The sequence below is a fragment of the Heptranchias perlo genome, chromosome 19 (assembly GCF_035084215.1).
Source record: "Heptranchias perlo isolate sHepPer1 chromosome 19, sHepPer1.hap1, whole genome shotgun sequence".
Taxonomy (NCBI): Eukaryota; Metazoa; Chordata; class Chondrichthyes; order Hexanchiformes; family Hexanchidae; genus Heptranchias; species Heptranchias perlo.
In genome coordinates, this window is record NC_090343.1 from 20,694,593 (window position 1) to 20,710,694 (window position 16,102).

The 16,102-nt window shown below is 40.9% G+C and overlaps 1 protein-coding gene across 2 annotated transcripts in view; it reads right to left on the minus strand.

The window, feature by feature from the left end:
- hck (HCK proto-oncogene, Src family tyrosine kinase) overlaps nt 1–16,102 on the minus strand; it is a 76,820-nt gene that overhangs the window by 45,380 nt on the left and 15,338 nt on the right. The window contains exons 2-4 of one of the 2 annotated variants that reach the window (XM_068000444.1): nt 11,437–11,500; nt 5,344–5,386; nt 3,319–3,418 (exon numbers count right to left, since the gene is read on the minus strand). In XM_068000444.1, the coding sequence (XP_067856545.1) occupies nt 3,319–3,418; nt 5,344–5,386; nt 11,437–11,496 (203 nt within the window). In that variant the 5' untranslated portion in view covers nt 11,497–11,500. Of the gene's footprint in view, nt 1–3,318; nt 3,419–5,343; nt 5,387–11,376; nt 11,501–16,102 lie in introns of both variants that reach the window. The other variant, XM_068000443.1, reaches the window with a different exon arrangement.

The following is a 16,102-nucleotide window of genomic DNA, read 5'->3' on the forward strand; positions in this document are numbered from 1 at the left end:
TTATCTGAGGGGTTGTGAATGGAACTGAACACTGTGCAAGCATCAGTGAACATCCCCATTCCTGACCTTATGATGGAGGGAAGTTTATTGATGAAGCAGCTGAAGATGGTTGGGCCTAGGACACTGCCTTGAGGAACTCCTGCAGCAATGTCCTGGGGCTGAGATGATTGACCTCCAACAACCATTACCATCTTACTTTGTGCTAGGTATGACTCCAGCAACTGGAGAGTTTTCCCTGATTCCCATTTACTTCAATTTTACTCTGGCTCCTTGGTGCCACACTTGGTCAAATGCTGCCTTGATGTCAAGGGCAGTCACTCTCACCTTATCTCTGGTATTCAGCTCTTTGGTCCATATTTGGACCAACGTTGCAATGAGGTCTGGAGCCAAGCGGTCCTGGCGGAACCCAAACTGAGCATTGGTGAGCAGGTGCCACTTGATAGCACTGTCAACGACACCTTCCATCACTTTGCTAACGATTGAGAGTAGACTGATGGGGCGATAATTGGTGGATTAGATTTGTCCTGCTTTTTGTGGACAGGACATATCTGGGCAATTTTCTACATTGGTCAGGTTGATGCCAGTGTTGTAGCTGTACTGGAACAGTTTGGCTAGAGGTGCGGCTAGTTCTGGAGCACAAGTCTTCAGCACTACAGTCAGGAAGTTGTCGGGGCCCATAGCATTTGTTGTGTCCAGTGCATTCAGCCGTTTCTTGATATCACATGGAGTGGAGTGAACTGAACTGAATTGGCTGAAGACCGGCTGCTGTGATGGTGGGGATATCGGGAGGAGGCTAAGCTGGATCATCCACTCAGCACTTCTGGCTGAAGATGGTTGCAAATGCTTCAGCCTTGTCTTTTGCACTCACGTGCTAGACTCCGCCATCATTGAGGATGGGGATGTTGAACGAGCCTCCTCCTCCTGTTAGTTGTTTAATTGTCCACTACCAGTCACGATTGTATGTGGCAGGACTGCAGAGCTTTGATCTGAACCGTTGGTTGTGGAATCGCTTAGCTCTGTCTATAGCATGTTGCTTCTGCTGTTTAGCATGCATGTAGTCCTGAGTTGTAGCTTCACCAGGATGGCACCTCATTTTAGGTACACCTGGTGCTGCTCCTGGCATGCTCTTCCTCAGTCCTGAGTGAACCAGGGTTGAGCCCCTGGCTTGTTGGTAATAGTAGAGTGAGGAATGGGTCAGGCCATGAGGTTATAGATTGTGCTGGAATACAAATCTGCTGCTGCTGATGGCTCACAGCACCTCATGGATGCCCAGATTTGAGCTGCTAGATTTGTTCTGAATCTAGCACGGTAGTAGTGCCACACAACACGTTGGATGGTGTCCTCAGTGCGAAGACGGGACTTTGACTCCACAAGGACTGTGCGGTGGTCACTCCTACCAATACGGTCATGGACAGACGCATTTGCGACAGGTAGATTGGTGAGGACGAGGTCAAGTAGGTTTCTCCCCTCGTGTTGGTTCGCTCACCAACTGCCGCAGGCCAAGTCTGGCAGCTATGTCCTTCAAGACTCGGCCAGCTCGGTCAGTCGTGTTGTTACCGAGCCACTCTTGGTGATGGACATTGAAGTCCCCCACCCAGAGCACGTTCTCTGCCCTTGCTACCCTCAATGCTTCCTCCAAGTGGTGCTCAACATGGAGGAGGACGGATTAATCAGCTGAGGGAGGACGGTAGGTGGTAATCAGCAGGTTTCCTTGCCCATGTTTGACCTGATGCCATGAGGGGTCTGGAGTCAATGTTGAGGACTCTCAGGGCCACTCCCTCCTGACTATATTACTGTACCGCCACCTCTGGTGGGTCTGTCCTGCTGGTGAGATAGGACATACCCAGGGATGATGATAGAAGAGTCTGGGACGTTGGCTGAAAGGTATAATTCTGAGAGTATGGCTAGGTCAGGTTGTTGCTTGACTAGTCTGTGGGACAGCTCTCTCAATTTTGGCACAAGTCCCCAGATGTTAGTGAGGAGGACTTTGCAAGGTCGACTGGGCTTAGTTTGCCTTTGTCGTGTCCGGTGCCTAGTGGTCCGATGCTGGGTGGTCCTTCCAGTTTTATTCTTAAGACTTTTCGTAGAGAGATTTTTATAACTGAGTGGCTTGGTCGGCCATTTCAGAGGGTGATTAAGAATCAACCACATTGCAGTGGGTCTGGAGTCACATATAGGCCAGACCAGGTAAGGACAGCAGGTTTCCTTCCCTAAAAAAGGACATTAGTGAACCAGATAGGTTTTTAACGACAATGCGGTAGTTTCATGGCCACCATTACTGACACTAGTGTTTTTTTATTCCAGAATTTTTATTTAATTAATTGAATTTAAATTCACCAACTGCCATGGCAGAATTTGAACTCATGACTCTGGATTATTAGTCCAGGCCTCTGAATTACTAGTCCAGTAACAACCACTATGCTACCATACACACTATGAATCAGACTACTGTTGTATCAAGCAAAGGTTTAAATAAAAATGGTTATTTTTACATAATTATTAAAAAGGTCGTCACTGTTCTCCCATGTAGTTTGAATGTTATATGAAGTTGGGTGGGAAGAATCCAATGATAGCTCTACTTTGCCAGTTCCAATTAACGAGCCATACAGTGCTGCAGACCTGCCTCGCTCAGTGATCTGATTACAGAGTCTGCCACTGAAGTTTGACTTGGTTCCAACCATCCATTGCCAGGCATGTTGTCTTGGAGTTACCTTAATCTGAAAGAGATCCCCTCCCCCCAACTTCAAGGATGCTGCTGTTTGACTTTTTAAAAATTGGATTTTTTTTTTTGATAAGCAGGATTTTGGGAGAATTTTCTGTTGTTATGCTTTGTGAAGGTCCTGTAAACTTGATTGCATCTGAACTGGTCATTGACACCATGAATGTGTGTGGAATCTTTTAATGAACTATGTTGATGCATTTATGATTTATCCACACTGGCTTCCAGACAGTTACAATTTGTTAATGTATCTCTAAACGTCAAGGTTGTTGTGATACTCACACCACAGAACAGCCCTCAACGATGCACAATGTTGTGTAAATAAAAAGGAAGTTCAGGAATTTTGGGTGGAAACTCAAAACTACTCCTCTAGTTCTGTATAATCCAACATTCAACCTTTCTAAAGATCAGTAATGCTTCAGACAGACATTTCTAGTTCTCTAAATTCAGCTTCAATATTTTAAAAATTATTCCAACAAGCTTGTGGATTGTTACATTAATACTATGGTTATATATATTGATTGTTACTGTAATCATTCACCCACACCTATTTCAATGCTGATCATAAGACAACAATGGAGCAGTCAACTCTTACTTACTCAGAGAGCACTTTCACTTTTTCTCCTTTCTTAAAACTCAAGTCTCCTTCATGAATACCTTCATAGTCATACAGTGCAACCACTATCGCGTCATCATGTCCTATCAACAGAAAGAGTTCAATGGATTGGAAAAAAGTTACCTTACACGCAAAAGTATGAATTTCACATAAGCCAAAATAGCCTCTTCTTTTAAAGAACTTTACCAATATCTACAAAATGAGAGATAATCAGACTTGATTACAATAATTTCTATCTGTACAGAATGAACAATAGCTCCTTCACTACAATTAAATGGTGCAGCCACCAATTTGCATTTAAATAATACCTGCATTCATCACAACAAAATGTACCAAAGTGCGTCACATAAATTACTTTGAAGTACAGCAAGTATTCTCTACTGGTAAAGGTCCTACAAACAGTAGAGATGAAAGACCAATTAATCTGCTTCATTGGTTACATTAATTGAGAGGGGAATATTAGCCAGGATACCAGGAGAACTCCTTGCTCTTCTTTAAATAGTGCTATGGCATCTTTAATATTCACCTGCCTAGATTATGTACTCAAATCTTGACATGGGGCTCAATCTGCTAACCCATAGGTAAAAATATTACCAGCTCAGTGTCTAGTTGATACTAACTCAGCATAGGAGCTATTTACTGCCCTGTATATGTCCGAAAAACGGAAGTCAACACTTAAATATAAAAAAAGCAGCAAGCAAGCAGCTCTTATTCTGTACCAATTGCACAATATTTTCTCCCAAACATCTTGGAAACTGTGGTTTTGAGTTGGCTACTTCTCTGTTTCACATCAGAAATACCCAATTTCCTTATACATCTTTCTACTGTCAGTGGTTAGGTAATACTGTATCATACAATGTTTTTATACAGTGACTAAGCTTCTTAAACCTAGTATTTGCTTTGAACAGTAGGTTACTGGCATTATTCAGTAGCTCTTTCAAAGATAATTAGTGCCGGCAGGATTTCCTCATGTTTGTGGTGCATTTTGTATTCTACTTCATTTAGCAATTTTATAACCAAAAATTAGTTTAATCACCAATCAGCTTTATGTTTCCAACTTCACAGTACACTTAACCACCCTTTACTTTGATTTTTCACTAGGCCCTACCTTCATGTTGTCTGCCTTTAAGAATAGGGCATTTTCTTATGTATTCAGATTTGCATGCTTAACTGGGCAATAATGAGGAGCAGCTGGATATATAATAGAAGGAGAAAGCATCTGTTCTTTTTACTGTTTTAATATTCCACAATTGCTGGCAAAAATTCAAATCAGGATGTGGTGTTGAGTTGATTATTACCATTAAATCCTAAATAAAGCAATTAAAGATGCCAATGGGTTAGTGGATAAATACAACCCCTCATGTCATACTGAGCCATACACAGCAGAAGGTCCTAGGTTTGATTCCTGGTCTGTGCTGTTAGCTTATCTCGGTACGGTCAGCAGCTTGGGCACTGCAATTGGCCTCAATACCCCCAGACCAGGGTTCCCATTCGTGATCCAGTAGTCCTTACTAGGAAATGCATGTGTAAAGATAGACCAAGCTGAGCTTTAGTCCTTGCATGAAGAATGGGCTCGAGGAAGTATTACAGAATTTCCGTGTTCATGGAACTATATTCCAGTTAGAGTGAAGGGGGAGAAAATTGGGGCAAACTATCCAACATGCTGTTCTGAGTACACTGGGATTGTTTGCAACACTCCGTTAGCCACACATAGCATGGACATCAATCTGATAAGAGCAACACACCTCCAGTAAAATAGCAGATAGCAGTTTGCTAATAGTGTGTTAAGAATTCACCTGATATCACCAATAATTCCTTCCCCATATTGATATTTTTTATACTTTGAACAAACACTAACACTTTAGGAATCACAGAGAGCTGGTGATCACTTGTAACACTTTTCCATTACCAATTATGTTAAAGCTTGAAAGATCTTCCAATGACAAAGTAAAAACAGCTAAATCAAACATTTCACAGGTATGACCAAGTATTACTTTTTCATACATACCTGCTGAAGTAGATGATGGCACAGAAGGAAAACTATTTCTGTTCTAAAGAAAAAGGGTCAATAGTACATGAATATTTCATCAAATCCAAACAGAATTATGAAGCCTGTCATAATATCCAATAATTACATTTTTTTAGATTTGACATATACCTCCAAGTCCAATTGAAAGTAGGATATAGTGAAAATAATGAAAATTACCACAGTATTCCCACAATTAATATAGAAAGGGCAAACAAACACTCCCATGGACCTAACATGAATAGAAATGCCCCCTCCCATCTGCTTAAGGTAAATTCTTCAACCATGGGCTTTTGCCTGTACAAAATAGATAAATACTATTGTAATACAAGGAATTATCCAGCAGGTTTTACACAAATAGGAGACTGAGTCGATCAAACTCAAGGCAAGGGAAAGTGAAATGCTTTAAATTGCTCTGTTCTAGGTTAAAACCTACTGGATCATTCACTGAGCAGTTATGACCATTCAGGTTCAGCCTTTTACATAAACTTTTCCCTTCAGCTTTCCTTCTCCTGACAGAACTTTTGAATGTTTTTAAACAGGTTACTTTTTTGTTCTCGTCAGACTTTCAGAAATTACACTTTGCTCTTCAAATCTGAATGTCTTAATTACAACTGGTCAGACATCTAGAAACTGTGGCCCACAGGCAGTGAGGATTCACCACCAACAACTTGCATTTATATAGTGCCTTTAAATGTAGTAAAATGTCCCAAAGCACTTCACAGGAGCATTATCAAACAACATTTGACAAGCACAAAGTTCTTATTTGAAAAAAAAAGGTATTTACACTACCATTGGAAGCCCACTTTGAATATTTTTTTCTGCCAAAAAAATATTCCATTGCCAGTATTCTGGCAGTTCAACCCATTGAAAAAAAGGGATGAATTTTACCACCTGCATTTTAAAAATTTATTTCCAGTTCCAACAAAGACATCTGTACACAAAACATAAGCTTGTCTTTTCTCTTTACAAATGTCATGGAGCACTCCTGCTCCTTCTAGCTCCACATTAAGTTGAATTGAAGAACTTAGCTTTTTGTTATTTTTAATAAAGGACTGCTGGTTAGACCACAGCAAGGTCAAAAAACTGAGGGGAGCATGCCCAGTGCATGCTTCACTCAGAGCTGACATATCTGAAAAGGGTCCTGAAACTGATGTTAGGTCCTGTCTTAGCAAAAGAAAAGGGGCCCAAAGCTGGTTTCAGGCAGCTGCCAAGTACATCATCCGTGCCAATTTGAATTGGACCTATTTCAGTTGCCCTTCGACCACAGGACATTGCTCTTCAAAAATCGGTGGATTTTGCTCCCATTTTATGCCATTAAATGGGCGAAACGAGGTCCAATTTCTCCCCCTCAACATCTAGATTTGCGCATTAAGAATGCCTGGTTGGTTGAGATACTTGAAGGACTATCAGCACCTGAACTATACTCCAAGAATCAGCAGCTTCAAGCAAGGACAGGGGAGTATTTTAATTATTTTTATTAAAGTCTTCAAATTAATTTCCATAGAAAAATGGTCAATTCCATTAGTAAAGCTAATCAGTTGTTTCATTTGGCAAAATAGTGGGGTTCAAAGTAGTGGGGTTCTTTTGAAATATCTAATAATCCCATTCTGTAGAAGATTGTGGCTAAATTAAGCCTCAGTTTTACATGGGAGCTCAAGAGGTTCCAAATCATCTGCAGATTCATTTCTGGAAACTTGAGATAAAAGGGGCTAAATTAAAAAGCAGGACCTCTAGGGTGGTCATCTCCAGATCACTACCCAAGCCATGCGTTAATTGGTATATGGATAAACAGATCAAAAAAAAAGCGAATATGTGGGAAGGAGGTATTCTAGTACATGGGACACTGGCACTGTACTGGGACAGGAAGGAGCTGTACTACTGGAACGCATGGCACCTGAACTGGGTTGGGACCAAAGTCCTAGTGAAAAGGATAAATAGGATTGTAGAAAGGACACTAAGCTAGCAAAGAGGAAGGTGGGGAGAGGGTACAAGAAGATATGTAATAAGAAAAAAGGGACGAGAGCAAAGGTCAGAGAACAAAAAGATAAAAATAATATTCAAAGAACAGAAAAAAGTTATAGGAAGTAATGCCAAGTGCACAAAATGGTGAGGGCAGAGGAGCCCCAGACCTCAATGAATATGGCAGCATCAGGTAAGTGGTCCAGGAAAGTGAATCGGGAGCCGCAGGGTTGCTGTCAGGCTGAGGTGGGGGGGGGGGGGGCTTAATATTGATGTCGGAGAGGGAGATCAGACGATCAGAGAGGTCAGACGTCAGGAATCTTGGGACTGGGAGCTGCAGCGATTGTGATGTGTACTTACTTTTTAAAAAAATTTATGCAATGCTTAGGGTTGGTTTTCTATGAGACAGCCAGGACTGGTGCTGGCTGCTTCAGGGCAAACCAAAGTGGCAGCAGGGACCTGACGCAGGAGTTGGGCCCTTTGAATATGCAAACAGGGGACCCAACACTTGCTTCAGGCTTGGGTAAAGGACGCCTCATTGGTCCTTACCCAATATGACGGGTGGCGCACTTCCGCTTGCAAGTGCGCGCACGCTTCCTGCCGGCCATTTTGGGGCCTTAGGATGCCACAGTGCTTGAAAAATGGGTACTACGCACCCAATTTAACGCCCATTAAATTGCCTGTAATAGCAAGCTGCAGAGCATCAGCAACAAAAGAGGGGAAATCGGAGGCAATAAGTAGAAGGGAGGAAATAGATGCAATACTGGTAATGGAAACATAGCTGCAGACAGTACAGGATCAGCAATTAAATATTGCAGGCCAAAATATATTTAGAAATGAAAGGGAAAGAGGTGGTGAAGTTGCTGTGTTAATTAGTAAATAAATAATGGCAATAGCAAGAAGGGAAAGAGATACCAACAGAATGGATATGGATTGCGATAAATGATAGGAAGGGATCGGTCACACTATTTAGGGGCATACTACAGACCAAATAGTGGAAAGGAAGTAGAGAGAAAAATATGTAGACAACTGTACGAAATGAATAAAAAACAAAAACAAACAATCATGGGGGATTTCAACCACCCTGAATAAACTGGCAGGGAGATAGAATGAAGAGAGGGGATGGATTTTTTTTTTTTTTTTTTTTAAAAGTGTACAAGACTCCTTTCTGGCCCAAAATGTAAGAAGCCCAACAAAAGGAGGAAACACTGCTGTACTTAGTAATAGGAAATGAACTGGAGCAGATAAGAGAAGCAGAAGAGACACCGAATTAATAAATTGGGAAAAAGAAAACTATGAGGGAGAGGATGGAGCTAAGGAAGGTAAACTGGAGAAAAATATTGACAAACAGGTATTACAACACTGGGCAATATTTAAAAGATCAATATAAAGTTCAGGAGAAATAAAAAAAATTAGCCAAGAATGTGATGCCATGGGTAAATAAAGAGGGAGGATAAAATTGAATCTAAAGAAAAAGGCATATACAAAGGATATAAACAATAAAAGGAAGATGACAAAATGGAATATGATCAGCTTAAGAGGTTAAAAAGACAATTAGGAAGGTAAAGAGGAAATATGAAATGAAAATATCAAAGATTATATAAAGAAATAGTAAGGTATTCTATAGGCACATAAGTAACAAAAAGGAGAATTCAGTTAGGGATAGAGCTAGATAAACTCACAGGAAATGATACTGAAATGGCTAACAAAGAGGAATGACAACAGTAGAAGTCAAGGGGGATATTAGGACAGTTAAAATAGAAAAAAAAATTTATTGGATAAAGTGGAGGACACTTTCCCTGGTCCAGATCGATGGCACCTATGGATATTCAAAAAAAACACTGGAGGAGACAGCAGAGGCACTAATATCCAGTTATAAAAGAATCAATAGAAAAAAAAAGGAATAGTGCCAGAGAACTGGTGAACAGCAAATGTAATTTCTATCTTCAAAAAGAAATAGAACTCATCCAAAGAACTATAGATCAGTTAGCTTAACATCAGTGGTAGGAAAGATTAGAATCTTTGCTAAAAGATCAGATAAAACATTGAGAATATTATAAAAATATAAATACAGTCAGCATGGATTTCTGAAAGGAAGGTCATGTTTAGACAATCTTATTCAATCTTTGAAGTAACAGAAAGAGACATGGGCAATGCAGGGTATACATGGACTTTCAGAAGGCCTTCAATAAAGGCACCACACAAGAGACTCATGACAAAGGTCAGGGTGTGGGAAGTCAGGGGACTTGTAGCAGAATGAATTGAAAAGTGGCTGCAAAGCAAAAAAGGTAGTAATTAAGGGAAGTTTCTTGGAAAGAAAAAAAGAGACAAGGGAAAGATAGACATTATTACTGGACACCACCACATGGCCTTGTACTGGATGTAATGTGGTCAATATTTTCTTCTAATGGTTAATGTCAAATGCAATTTTAAAATGGTTTTAGGAAACTACCATTAGTAGATGTAACAGTTAATGGAGAGTACATCAGGAAATGCAGCATTTCATCTGTTCATTCATTTCAAGCTACTTAGGCCAAGTAACTCCTTCACATCAGCTGAACGTCCCTAATTAAGAAGTTAACAAAAGCAATAGGAAAATAAAGAGGTTCAAGCTAGTCAGACTTTCACAACAGCTTGATTCTTTAAAAGACATGATTTTCTTTCCCCAGCTCTCTCCTCTTTTCTTGTGAATTTTGAGAGGCCTCGCTCCTGGTACAGATTGGAGAATTGAAAGTACCATAGGTTAAGCATGTGCTGATCTCTACGCCCAATTCTCCAATCTGTACTCCATCAAGCAAAGCTAGGAGTGAGAGCTCAAGTTTATCTTACTGACTCTGCCTGTAGTAGGATGCCACAGGTATAGGCAGCCCTCCAGTACCTTGCCCAAGTGGTCATTCTTCAAATGAGTGTGTCACAGTGACTGTCTGCAGACTCAAGATTGTGGACTTCCAAACCAGAGCATTGGCTTGTGGACACTCCATGCTGCCTCGACACTTTCTACGAGTTGAATTCGTCCCACCACCGGGACTCAGACTTAAACATTTTCATATCAGCTATTCCAAGGTTCTCCTGGCTGGTCTCTCATCCTCGGGTGAACTGAAGTTCATCCAAAATTCTGCTGGCTATATCTAATCCCACACCAAGTCCCGCTCACCCATCACCTGTCCTCACTGACCTACATTGGCTCCTGATCCCCCGAAACCTCAAATTTATCTTTATGTTTAAATCCTTCCCTAGCCTCACTGCTTACTATTTCTGTAACCTTCACCAACTTGGTAGTCCCCGCCCCCGCTGCACGCACAAAAAAAAAATAGTTCCTCTGTCACTGGCCTCTTGTGCATCCGCCTCCCACTCCACCAATGGCAACCATGCCTTCGGCCACTTAAATAGCTCTGCCTCTTCACCCCACCCTTCTTAAAAGCACTCCTTAAAACCCACCCTTAATATCTCCTTTGGCTTTGTGTCTATTTTTCCCCCTTATGGCTCTGAAATGCCTTGGGATGTTTTTTCTACATTAAAAAAGGTGCTATATAAATGCAGGTTGTTATTGTGGAGGGCATCACAGCAGAATTCAATTTTGATATTACCTGATTTCCACACATGTATTTTCCATCATGTCACTGGTTAGTAATCAGAAGTGGGAAATTGTGTCTCTCGTCTGACCCAAAAGGTGCTGAGACCAATTCCCTCACCTTCAACTGCTGCCATGAATGAGATCAGCTAACTCACTGGAAATCAAAACTGGGACCTCTTGATCTGTAAGGCCGGTCTTGGCAATGCTTTTACCCACTGAGATGGTTACTTTTAAAATGTGGTACTGAGTGAAACATGCTTTTTAACTAGTGTTTCTTTTATCAATCTGTTTCACACCCACATTGAGAAAAGTCAGTCCATACAGGCTTCAGTCAGTATAGATATACACATCAGTAGTGACTGTTCCTATAGTACTGGCATCTGTTAACCATTAAAACAAAATCCTCAAAGCATTGTGTACAGACTAATTTTTCCAGTAGTTGAAGAATTACCTTAAAACTTATTTTTATTCTTACTTACTGTCGCACGCGAGTTGGAGGTGGGATCTTTCACATAAAGAGCGGTTTGAGATTTACGTACGGGATCATTTAAGCTTTTTTCTTGCTGTTCAGAAGACTCTTTTGATTTTGCACATCCCATGTTTCTGAAAAAACATCATTGAAAACAAATCATTTGTGATATGCTCCAGAGGGACCTAGGTTAATCAGTGATTGAATGTACATTTAATATGGTAACAATACAACAAACTCAACTGGTCACATATTACTAGGTGCACGAGAAACATTAGCTGGAACACTTACACTGGCATAAACAAGTAGGCCCCGAACTTACACTGTGGGATACCAGCGTATGAATGACTTAACATGGTCATTTGAAATCCCTCCCTGCTATTTTAGCAGAGGTGTAAATCCATTTAAAACGAAGAGCCTATTTCCTCTGTTAAACGTAGCAGAGAAAGGAATTTCACATGCATGGATTAAGCATTTGTACATCAGGGCCAGTCTTCAAAAACAGCATAAACCTACATTTAGATTGCACTATTACAGTCAATAGATGCATGTTTCCCCTCTAGGATATGAAGCAGATGCAGTGCAATAAAGACCAAGACAAAATATAAACTATATAAAAAAATCCCAAGCACCAAATTATCACAATGCTATGCAACAGAGTTTGGGGGAGGTGGATTTGCACTTGCATTAGGAATGCAGCATGTGGGGAATTGCTAGCTGTGCCACACTTGAGAAATTGAGTGGAGACAAGGAACTTTCACCACAGTAAGGGGGGGGGGGCGGGGGGGGGGGAAAGAATCAGAGGTACAGTTATTCCTGACAGCTTTACTGCATTTCCTGTGTGTTAGAGGAGCAATTGTAAAGATCCAAAGCAGATAGCCTGTCTGCTCAACCCAAAAGTCAGTGTGTGGCATGGGGAAACCACAGGAAGAGAGGAGCAATGCCCTCAAGATTAATTAAAACAAAAATACCAAATAATACATAACAATGGTAGACTGCCCTAAATTAATAAATGGTACAGCTACATGCAAAACATTAGAAGGTAAGGTAAAGCAAACAGTATGGTTCGGGGGGGTGGGTGGTGAGATTAGGAGGGAACTAGGTAGAAAACAAAAAAACAATTGTGCTGGAGATCTTAGATTCCCCTCCTGTCATGAGATGGAGAGATGGGAAGAGAATGAGGAGTGACGGGGGATGACGTCAATCTGAAAGTTGTCAGAATCAGGGATTATAGCACTTGAAACCCTTACATTTTGCAAGTTTCTCGCGGAAAGCTTCGAGTGCTAGTTTCAGCACCCTTGGTGTAACTTTTGCAGGTCTAAGAAAATTTGCATCAACTAAAAATATCTGGAGCTTGCAGCAACTGAGGTGGTAGAATTGGAACTCTGGGCTAGGGGAAAACCAAGATTTCGGCCCTTGAGCACTTGTGGAAAAAGCAGGTGCACAAATATAGGATGGAACAAAGGATCAAGCTTGGTTTTGATGCCCTCCGTGTTTCAATAACCTGCTGACACTGTGTTTAGGCTCATATATGGGAGTCACCAATTGGGCCAGGTGCCAATGGGCTACTGGCATTCACTAAACAACGACTCAGGCAGAGTCAGCAGCATAAAAAAGGTTGGTGGGGGGAGAGAAAGAGCAGGAACAGGAGGAAGAAAGAAAATTCAGGAATGGATGGGAGAAAAAAAAGCATTGAAACATTTTTTTTCTTAAAAAAACAGCAAGCTGTAAAAAAGATTACTCAATTCCTAAACAGTAGCACTGGTCACATTCTTAATTGCATGAACAAAAGCACTGAAAAATGTCCCTTTTCAAACAAAAAAGCCACAAAAGGGCTTTAATGCTGCGTAAAATATAATTAATTATAGATTAATAACAAACACCTCTGTGGCGCTAAGAGCAGAAAACGGAACTGCTATCAATGTTTGACCATTCCACCTCGAAACAACTGACTGACCGAGGATCACAAGATGGAGCAGGAAGTTGCCAACACCCGTGCCTTTCCCCCAGAATGCCAACCAAGAGGCCGAGACTTCACCTTTTGCAGCATCACTTCCCACCGTGCCCAGATGAAAAAACGGGCACCATGGCCTACAGCTGCAGAAAAAATGAGAGCACAGGACAGAGTGTGAGAGAGTGAGTGAGAGCGATCACGAGAACAAGAAAGCACTCATGCACAAGAGTGCTCAAAAAACAAGGTTGTTCAAGGATTCCAAGAGATACGAAATAGATCGGGAGCTGGATGTAGTATTCAGTTACAATTACCACCATCACCTATGCAGGGCATTTATTGCCTTTAACGTAAAGAGGCATCCCAAAGTGCTTCACAAAACGTACAAATTAGAATGAACGCCAAGCCAGGAAAGGAAATTAGAAGGTGAAATGCACAAAAGGCTGTAATTAGAGAGATGGGGCATTTGGGAGGGGTTATGGGGCTGGAGGCAGGGATAAAGTGGGGCAAAGCCATGGAGGGATTTATACATTAGTTTTTTGAATGTAATCTAAACTGGCATCATGTCCTCCAATAGATCAGGAGAATAGGAGTAATGGGCAAGTGGGATTTAGTCTGGGACAGGATATTTGTAGGAGAGATTTGGACAAGTGTGAGTTTGTGGCTAGTGGAAGATAGGAGGCCTAGCAAAGAGCACGTTAGAATACTTGAGTCTGGAGGCAATTAAGACACATAATAGGGTCACTGACAGAGGGGTGGACATGGCACAATGCTGTGGAGGGGAGAGTAATCGATTTATCACTATTATAATTATTTATGGTTCGGAAACTTAAAACTGAGTTCAGGATCAAACAAGACATCATGATTATGAACAGATTGGTTCAGCCAGAGATTGTACGGCTGGAGAGAGGGATGGAATCAATCGGAAGGGAGCAGACCTAGGTTGATGGCTTTGGCCTTCCCAATGTTGAGCCAGAGAAAGTTGAAAGTTATCCAGAACTTGATGTTGCACAAGCATTGAGAGCACAGAGACTGTTCAAGGGATTGAGAGAAGTAGAGGAGAGGCAGAGTTGGGTATTATCAGCATATATGTAAAAGCTGCCTCTGGATGATGTTGCTGAGAAGCAAGGTAGAGTGTTTTGAGGATAGGCCCTTGAGGGACCCAGAGGGGCTATGCAGGTCCACTGACTAGTTGTGTCAGAGGGATCTGGCTTCAAAAGTACAGACAGCCCAGTTGTATAAAATTTGCCCCATCAATAACTCTGCTCAACTTATTTAATCTCCTGAGGGAGAAGACGAAGCATAGGTAAAGCTTCCAAGAAGTGATTTTTCCCTAGCAAGATAATCTTGTGAGCCTGTGATGTCAGTTTAGCAACAAATGCAAGTTCATTGACAGATCATATTTCCACAGAACCAGCAGAACAATTACTGTGCTCAGTATTTGACAGTTTGCTTCTATCCAATCTTTAGAACTATCTACTCTGTTCTTCACTAGGTATCAGTTCTCATTAGTCAATGCAGTCTTAATGACTTTTCCTGGAAATCTGTTCCAACTACTAGTCACTATGTTGGGAGAAAATTATTTTCACTTGAGGCTGAGGCTTTTGCTATTGTCATCTAGTTTGACATTTACAGCAACTTAAATAACCTTCTTTCAGCCAAAAGATCCAATGACAACAGAAATCAATCTAGGGTGAGAGCTTCTCTTCATAACAGTCCCCTAGAATTATGCTGGTCATTTTTCCCTGAATCCTGTCTAATTCATCAAAATCCTTTGAGCTAGGGTGCCCAAATCTGCACATAGTATTCTGAATCTGGCCTCAAATTAGTTTTGCAGGATTAAAACAACTTGTGTTCTGACAAAGGGTCCATACCCTAAATGTTAACTTGTTCTTTTTAGTTGCTGATGGTATTGATGTTCATTTCCAATATTTTGCTGATTTATAAGCAAAATCACCTTAAGATGCTTATAAGTAGCTGGTTATCCTTCAGAGTTTCAAATGAAAATGCTTTGGTCAATAATCACACCCAAATCCTTTTTCAATTCATAATTACTATAGGAAAAGAGATTATTGACAAATAGATGATTACCTGATAATGTAGACAACATATAGATCCTAAACCAAACAAGACAGTATGCCCTTTACTAGTCTCCATGAAAGATTCTAACAATCAACCTTCCAACTTACTCAGCTACTCAATTTCATGCTCTTTTGTACCTTTTATGGTTCTAACATTTCTCACTTGTGTTAGTTTTGCAGGACTGAAAGAAATTTTTACTGTTATGTTTTGCCTCTGAAGCTATGTTTCCCCCCCCCCCCCCCCCCGTGTTTCTCTTTGCCCTACTCATCCTTTTAATGCTTTTCTGCAAATTAACATATTTATCCCAGTGAATCAATTCCCCTTTGCAGGATTTGTTAGGGTAATAGGGAAAAAATACCTCTAAATGGATTAACCAATTAAGTGTAATTGCTTATTTAATCAGAGCATCCCAATTCTAGGTTTACATTTATCCTGCATAATTTACTTTATGCCTTTAAAAAGGTGTGCCACATGCCCTCTACTGAAGTGTTGTTGAATATCCAATAAACCTGTTGCAAGCATAATGTTCAATGTACCACACTATTCCATTCCCATTGCATCAATTCCTCATTCTTGTACAAACATGTGGATCACTTTAAAATGGACAAAAACAATTTGCACCCACTATTATATCCCCCATGCAATGTACTATCTTTTGGCTGAGGGACAGCCAGTTGATCTGTTTCTAGGCTGCTGCTTCTTT